Source organism: Centruroides sculpturatus, unplaced genomic scaffold (assembly GCF_000671375.1).
Source record: "Centruroides sculpturatus isolate CEXI.00-Female unplaced genomic scaffold, Cexi_2.0 scaffold98, whole genome shotgun sequence".
Classification (NCBI taxonomy): domain Eukaryota; kingdom Metazoa; phylum Arthropoda; class Arachnida; order Scorpiones; family Buthidae; genus Centruroides; species Centruroides sculpturatus.
In genome coordinates this window covers 287,421-296,278 of record NW_019384476.1, presented here as the reverse complement: position 1 = coordinate 296,278, position 8,858 = coordinate 287,421, and the positions used below count along the sequence as shown (strand labels likewise).

The 8,858-nt window shown below is 36.8% G+C and overlaps 1 protein-coding gene across 1 annotated transcript; it reads right to left on the bottom strand.

The window, feature by feature from the left end:
- Positions 1–2,194: 2,194 nt before the first annotated feature.
- Positions 2,195–7,415, bottom strand: LOC111621320 (dual specificity protein phosphatase 7-like). The gene is made up of 3 exons (XM_023363412.1): positions 6,576–7,415; positions 5,639–6,019; positions 2,195–3,986 (listed from the first exon to the last, which is right to left on the bottom strand). Exons 1-3 carry the CDS (start codon positions 7,006–7,008, stop codon positions 3,682–3,684), a joined length of 1,119 nt encoding a protein of 372 aa, XP_023219180.1. The 5' UTR covers positions 7,009–7,415; the 3' UTR covers positions 2,195–3,681.
- Positions 7,416–8,858: the final 1,443 nt, after the last annotated feature.

The following is an 8,858-nucleotide window of genomic DNA, read 5'->3' as shown; positions in this document are numbered from 1 at the left end:
CGGCAAAGAGGCTTTCTGGCAAGCTCAACATAGGTAATCGTAGTTAAACAGGGGGCGGCATAATCGGTATTGCACACGGGCGTTCAAACAGCTAGCGGCGCCCCTGACTAAGAGGGCCTTTTTCAGGCCCATCGTGAGTTCGGTCAGGTCCACAATGGCGATGGAAGGGGTCCGACATATCACCCCCATTAAATTTCTGAGGTTTTTCGACTTATAGAATGGTAGGTTGATGCCTTAACCCTCTCGTCCATCTGGCCACTCAATATTTATAGATTTACTTATGGTTTGTAGTATGGACAGACTGATATCTTGACTATATATGCAAGATTAAAGCAATTAACAGAAAAGTGCGAATGAATAATGGATGATATAATCGCTTTGATGAGTTTGCTCTATTTTTAATAGTTCTTTCTGTTTCTCTCGTCCTCATAAGGATTGTAGGATTGATGGATAAAAGCAACGCAACGTGTGGGCGATCTGCCAACGGTGGTCCCATCCGGGAGGACTTTATTGGCAAGCGTCAAATCCGACAGAGGGCGCTGTTTTTGAGCCAAGCTGGCTGCCGAAACAGGTAAGGAACCGACCACGTGTTTGTTCAGTGCCTGAGCCGATTCAGTTTCTATCGGTGACGACTACTGCGAGGACCAAATGGAGAACAAATCATTGAATTTATGTCAAATTCTAGACTATATCGGCGACAGGAAACGTCTTGTAGAAGGTGAAGCCGTTTTGGATATATGAAACGTACACACACACACAAAACATAATGTGTACTACAAAGTTTTGACTGGCCTATGTTGTATATGTGCTGAGTGACTCAGCAGGACAGCCTTCAGATTATCATAATAGTTAAAATTAGTGCCAAATAAAACTATGTTTTTATATTGGAACATGGTGTATACTGCTTAAAATATTTAAATACTTCTCACCTGTTAACGTGTAATAAACATGCTATCACATGTTTACAAAAACCAGACAGTCCCGCTTTGCACGTGCATTCTCCCTGTAATTGAGATGTATTAAAATGCCAATATCTGATTGCAACATTAAAGCAACAACATGAACTTCGGTGTTGTTGTTAGAGTTTAATCCACAAAATACGATGTGTCCGGCATCCAAAACGGCTTCACCTTCTACAAGACAACGTTTCCTGTCGCCGATATAGTGTAGAATTTGACATAAATTCAATGATTTGTTCTCCATTTGGTCTTCGCAGTAGTCTTCTATTTAGATAGACGTGCGACGAAAACCCGAAAATTCCACATTGGTGATGCGCGAACCCGCGACCAGTTGGCTTAGGATTCGTGCCACAGATGGACGTACTTTATACAGAAATGGATGGACACACACACGCCGTAGTTTAAAGGTTATTTCGTATGCATTTTTGTACGTTTCCCCCTCCCAAAAACGCACGCCGTTTAGAGATTCCACTGTATATATAAACAAATGAAATTATCATTGAGACAAATCTAACTAAAGATTATTTGTTATTCATTCACAAAGTTAACGATTCTCTTTGTAAATTATATTTCTTCAAAGAGCGTGACGTAAGAACTTTGCTATTGATATTGTAGTGTTATTGGTTAGAAAATCACGACATAACTATTTAATGTTAGTTCTATGAGTAAACGTAACGAACGTAAAGAAAGCAAGGAGCGAACTAACGCTGATATCAAGGAAATGACTGTTCTGCTAATCTCGGATATCGTAGATGATGATATCACGAACATAACATAAAAGTAAATAAGAATAACCCGAATAATCGAGTTTACGTAGAAACGTAGCTCCGTTACAGTTTCTACTCCTATAAATTAAATGTTATTTTTACTAAATAAAATTGTTTAAGACTGCTTTTTATTAATAAAGAAATATTCTATTGATACGTATTGTATTTCATTTATTAGAAAAAAAAACATGGCAAAAGGGAATCGCCCTATTCTCGACCCCGTACAATACAAGATCTCTACTTTCTATAAGAAACTGGACTCTAGGTGTTAGGTACTGTACGTGAATAAAACTCTGAAAACTCCATGCTGCCAATCCGTTGCTCGGGCTTGAACCCGAGACCATCAGTTTCAGTGGCAGTGTCCACAAGATCACTGCACTTCTTGAAGGGCACGAGAAAGGTCAGGGGTGAGGATTGGAATCACTAATCCCAGCTTTTCAATAAGTCAAAGAGCTATAAATGATCAGTTGTAATTACCCATTATTCGCATATCTATGATATATGCACCCAGACTCAAAATTCAATAATTTTTCCCATAAGCGCTGGGGAATGCCGCTTCCGTCTCCCGCAAATCCGCCGTGACCATAGCAACATATTAGACGCCACGAGCAACTATAACAACTGTCTATAATCACTTTAATTACAGACAATTTACAGCAGTTATACTGTCAGTTGTAGTTCCGGATATCTACGTTACAGATCACAATTTTTACTTCGACTCCTCTTTACTTACAACAATGTTTTGAGTCTATAATCAACTGAAATATTAATATATATCTTGTGCTGTAAAAATACAAAAAATGGTTCTAAAATTCACGATGATGGATTATCATCTACGAAAAAAATGCTAAAACTTGAAATGAACCTCCAAACAATGCTATTTTTAATATTTCCGTCAGTGTCCGCCGTCGAGAGGTTTAGCTGTAATTAAATCCCGAGCCATTAACTGAATTTAAAATTTCGAGTAATATCATACAGTTCAGGCAAAGGAATGCTTCAACTGCGTTACGACAGGAGGTTGTTGCTCGGGTTTCACACTAAAAACAGGTAAATTGTTAGAAATCATGTTACCAGGATAAGAGATTATACATTTTTATAACAATAAAATTCCTGACAATATTAATTTTTATTGATAAATATCCCTCTTAGAATTGATAAAGCCCAAGGAAAATAAAATCGATTGGCGATACACTTGGCAAAAGGTTAAAAGTCCTAGCGCGACGTTACCGAAACAGATTTCTTCACTCCGCCACCTGTCGTATATTTACACAACTAAAACTTTTTTTGCGCATTATACGCGATGTTTCCATCGTAAACGCCGCCGAACGCACGAAAAGTCTAAATATAAAGATTTTAAATAGTGAAAACAACCTAAAAACACAGCCAATAAATTTTTAAACGGGGAATTACTATTTCTGTTTACGACTGGCTTTGTTCCCATCCGCCCATTTAAAATGGAAACGCTCCAAGTATAACAAACCACGTAAACTAACCTTCGCCAGTTAATCACGAGACGCGACACGAAGTAAAATAAAAAAATCAGAATTTTCATTCCTTCACCAACCTTGAAACAGTAAAAAGCCGCATTACTCACTCGACAGTGTTACTAAATGAATGTAACCTATCACGTGCAGCGATAGTACGCTATCGGATAGTTAAAAGGAGTTTAGCGCTTTAAATAACATTGACTAGAAGATAAAACAATGAAATTTGATATAAACATTACTTTCTTTTATTTATCATCATCATTTTAAAAAATAATAATAAGATACTTTCTTTGATTCCCTATACTCGAATGGAATGTTTGTATTGTTTTTCCACCTACAAATCTAGCACCTCTATTGTGTTAATAGATAAGAACTATATTAGGGAACCTCTAAAAACACCTAAGAGTTTTTTTTTATTTGATTAAAACACAAACTAGGTCTGGATTTTGTGATTTAGAACGTAAAACTTCAGTCCCATTCATCGATCTGGATACCAGAATCGGGCGTAGAACCGTTTGTAGTGTGTATCGTTTTGCATTTACACTCCCCCACGTGGGCACAGGTGATGTTTAATTGTCTTTCGAAGTCTACTAATTGCTCCATGAAGTTAAAATTCGGCGATATGTTGTTCTTTCTCTTCTTAACTAAGTCGTAAGCGTCGTTGAGCGATAGGTTAAGCGTGTGCATCAAGTAAGCTAGTGTTATAGTAACAGAGCGGCTTATGCCCGCTAAACAGTGCACCAGAACTCCTTGATTGCGATCTCGACCCTCGTCTGTAAAGAAAAAAACAACAAATCAGTATTTTTTTTACACAAGCGCTTTTTTGTGGGCTTAATTTACGAATCTATTAACCACGTAACTACGTCTCCTTAGCGCGACATTCCAAAGCTATTTCCCACACGGTGCCATCTGCCCTTTCTAAATTCACAATCCCGGATGTAGTAAGGCTAATCATTCACCTTCCCAGACATTAAAGGCTTGGTTGCAGCCGAGACGTTCGACTGAAAGAGGCATACAACAATGGCTACAGTCGAATGACGAACAACAGGAAAGGTGGTTATGATAGTTTCCTCTTCTCCACCCACTTCCTGTTATACAATACGTCCCCCCGTATCCGGGACGACTTCCGGGGATGGAGCAGCTGTAGTGCTTAAGTAGGGGAAAACATTACTTTCTATTACGAATCGCTGACTGCATCGATGCATCGATAATAACTCATTGTTTCTACACCATTCAGCTGGCCCCTGTTACACTTTACCATTTAACAAGTTAGCCAGCCGCGCAATTATAAACAGGATATGCGGCAATTACTTATGTTACGCCGACAGAAACAGTTTTTTATGTAACCAAACATAGAAAATAAACAGTTTCGTTAACACTTATAAGTAGAGGTCTCAAAAGTGGTCGATAAGACATTTTCAAGGGTCAAAAATTAGTGATATATATAAATAGCTGAATGGGTTGTGTATACGACAATTAAGGATGTTGTAAATTTGCACGCTGTAAGTAGATCATTTCTATGAAAACAATGTGCGGGTTAATACTGACTCAACAGATTTAATTATTAACTGTAAAGAATCCTTGAGGGGATCGACAAAGTTCGTGGACTCCTGCTTAAAAAGGTTAGAAACGTAAAGTGTGTTTACTTATCCTGAAGTGTATGAAGCGATTAAATGTTTATGAATGTATGAGGATGTAGAGTTATCGCGGGGATAAAATAGGTCAAGGACGAGATGACCCTAGCTTATACACCCCATCTTTGTGTGTTTCTAATTCAAAATTTGGTAAATTTTTACTTACAAGCGTTCGATGTAATAAAAAGAAAACCGCATTTAACATCGATATAAACCATCAGAAACGTCATAAAACCCGTCTGATGGTACGCTTCACTTGGCAAAACTTTCGTCCAAAACGTCCTTCACAAACTTTTTGGCAGGTTTCCAAAGTCGCTCCCGTTTCCGTTCGACCTCTTCGCCCGCTGCCGTAGTGTGACGTCATTTCCTGTCCGCGGGGCAACTTTAGTTTAAGTGTCAGAAGTTTTTCCTTCCCACCTACCCCCCGAAATGCCTTTAATGAAATAATAGCATCCGACTTCCTGTCTGTTTCGGAATTAAAGTAACGTGACGCATCTAAAAAAAGGGGGAATATAAATGTGTTTTTTGAACCGGGGATGGAGTTGCTATGCCAGATAAAATCAAAAACGGGAATTATGTACTAATTCAGTGATATATAAAACCTGACAAAAAGATAAACAAGTGATAACGTATCATGAAACGAGACGAGTTCAGTATTTAGGGTGAGATGATGAAATTCGTAAACAAGTCGTAACGATAAAGTAGCTGTTTACACAACCGGTGGGTACTTTGAATCGTCAGTCTTGCAACCCCCCATCGATTAATAAATTAATAAACATTGAAATCCTTACCGATAAATGCTATGGCATCCGTAAAAAACTGCGAAATCTTCTGAGACCAATCGTCCTGTATGGGTATCTGCATGTATTTGATACCCAAATCGTCCTGTTGAAAAGTGTTGGGTAGATTGGGCGTAACGTTGAGGATGTAACGAATTTTATACTTTTTTAAAGCGTCTAAATCCGTAGAATTGTCGGCGTTGCCCAAAAACAACCAAGGTATTATCTCGATCGGGAATGGAAGATCTTTAGTCGAGTTATCCGAGTAGTTACGATTAGTATCTGTTACGGTGGTGATGCAAAGATTCTCTAATCCCAATAACGAAGGTTCTATGGGCCTCCTTCGATTTTCGCACCATTCCGGATACGTGCGCTTGAAATCATTAAAGCTTCCTGAAAATAAATCGAATTTTTTAATTGGGATTTAAGAGGGGAGGGCGATCTTTTTCGACATTGACCCGGATTTTAAGTTAAAGAATCCGTTTTATTGTTTATCGAAGAGGCGTAAGTAGTCGCTAGAGTAACAATTTCGATCGTTACATCGAGAATAAACGCCTTTGGCAACATTCCCAACCCAGATTTTGTTCGAATGAATGAAAGGCAACACTTTAAAACCGAACCCACCCACTTACTAGTTCTACTTCTCATTTTTTTTAAAAACTGCTAACACGATTCGTCTGTAGTTTATTTTTAGTTATAAGAAGTCACATTAATGTTTAAAAATTATAAAAATTATCCCATCGACGTCCTTGATTTAATTCTTCCTCGTTTTCAAATGTGTTCCATTCACGTAAAAAACTAAGCATTAGTTCCACCTGCAACGATTTACAAAGAACGGGAAGTGGTAAAGAAACTTATTTCCGGTCGCCCGACGTTCCTTTTATAGTAAACTATCGCGTTTCCGTTCGTTAAAATGCAGAAAATTTACTTAAAAAAAGCTCGTATTTACCTTGTAAACAGTATGTCCTGTAGCCATCCTTCTGCAACCTTTTATAAAGGGTTGAAATCACACTAGTTTCGTTCCATTGATAGTCTCCACCCCCGTCGTACAACACAACGATTCCGGATTTCCAAAATTTCGCAAACTTATCTCGACTTTCCGTGTCCTTAATGATACTTTTCAGACACAGTTGACCATTGGCCAGCCTCCTCATCACCAAAGTCGAAGGTGGTATTGTAACGTTGATGGCTCCTCTGACGTGTAATTCGTGGTAATCGTTGGGTAACCTACAATCCACGATCAACAGTTGCGAATTGTTTTCACGGATTCGGCTCAAGAACTCATCCAAATTTACTAATTGATAATTATAGTTCATGTTATAAGCTTCGTTGTATACTCTAGAAGGCATTTCGAAGCTGGCAACCCCACTACAACCTTTCATTCACCACTCGTTTGTACTTTATACTTAACTCCGCTGACTCCGCCTGTGTCATGTGACTCGCTTGGAATTGGGTAGGAGAACTGTGACGTCAATAGCGTGACTGGTTGCAACCACTTCATTTTTTCTCCCCCTAAAAGTATGGACGGTGAAACACTTCCTTCCCCTTTTATAAAGGAGTGTAGTTTGTTTTCTTATAAAATATTCATACTTTTTTCATTTAAGATAAGAGATACAAAGATTTAATCATAAGTAAATTTACACTTAGTTTAATTATACTCGTTCACTTTTAATCTTTAGACTCGACCTTTCTAACACAGATATATACTTTTTAAACGTGAATTTTTATAGAATTAATTGGGTAATTAATTAACTAAACACTGTTTAATATGTCGGAAATGCGAAAAATAATTTGAAAAATTTAAATTCGTGGCGCCATCTTTGTGTATAAAACTGAATTAACAGCTGTAATCTTACCCCTTTTATAAGTTTTATATTAAAATAAAAATATTTTTAGCTTAAAAACTGTATAAATGAAGTTTTATCTTAAAAATATATCGATTTTTATACGCTTAGTTTAACTTTTGTTTTAGTTGTTTAATTGGAAAATATCATTATGTAACACTTCTAAAGGTCAATTTAATGTTTTTCTCGACTGATTTATATCGAAAATTAAACTAGAATTACATAATTTTCTATTTTTATTTATGTCGATTTCTTTCTATACACAGAACTGACTTCTAGAACACAGTTTTGTATGCAGAAAAACACACTAATTAAGTTTCTATCTAGTGTAGTTCTGCGGGCAGGAATCTAACTTAAACAAGTGTATAAACACTAAAAATATCAATACTTTACAGCAGCAGTTCTCAACCAGTGGTAAACGCACCCCTACAGGTTATTAGTAAAGTGTATAGACAGAGGGCTCGGGGTGGTACGCCTTGGTAAAGGTTGAAAACCGCTGCTTTATGTAAGTCTTAAAGTGATTTTGATGCAATTTCTACTTTTATAAGGGGAGAAAATGGCGAATCTAACATCAAATTCCGTCCAGAAGGGAATAAACAACAAAAAACTCTTTTATTAAACAATTAAAACTATATAGGAACATACCTGAAAAACTTTTTAAATGCATTTTAATTGTAAACAAACTTATTATAAATATAACACGAAGTTTATAGTTTTATATAAGTATGAAATTTTATTTTATTACCTATTAATGACTTAATTAGCACGTGACAGGTGCAAAGAAAGTGAAATGTGCAGGGGGAAACCAGTGATTAGTTAGGATTGACGACCTTTTCCTTTCATTTTGCCTGGAGATACGAATGCACCTGTGATACTTAGGTCACTGATAAGTGCCTGTTTTTTTTAGAGTTATAAGGTTTAAACCGCAAATGACCAATTTATAAAGTAAAATTGACGAAAGTTTTATGTAAATTTAACGTAAAAATCTTTTTATATACTACATAAAACCATTATTACTATTATTTATGACGATAGAAATGATATCTTGTTCCGAAACCTTGTAACTAAATTATTTATAGTCGAACCTCTGAGCAACGGCCACCGACGGAAAACATTAAAAATGGCCGTTGTTTGGAGGTTATATTGTAAGCATTTTTGTTCGACATTCCTGAAATAATGGCCGACGTTGGGAGGTGCCGTTACTGCAGGTTCGACTGATTTATATTCAGATTTTTGTTCTTTAAATCTAGTTTTTCACCTACATTACCCCACTTTTTTAAATAAATACTTTTTACATTAGTTACGATTAATCACGATAAACGAATTCAATTATGTTTATCTACATAGTCAAATCTCTAAACATAAAAAATGGCCGTTCTTTGCAAGTT

Excerpts from the sequence above, each read along its gene's own strand:
- LOC111621320 (XM_023363412.1), bottom strand. The coding sequence starts at position 7,008 with ATGAAAGGTTGTAGTGGGGTTGCCAGCTTCGAAATGCCTTCTAGAGTA. Across the intron at positions 6,020-6,575 it reads CAGGACATACTGTTTACAAG|GAAGCTTTAATGATTTCAAG; the intron begins GTAAATACGAGC and ends ATTTATTTTCAG. Across the intron at positions 3,987-5,638 it reads GGATGCCATAGCATTTATCG|ACGAGGGTCGAGATCGCAAT; the intron begins GTAAGGATTTCA and ends TTTTCTTTACAG.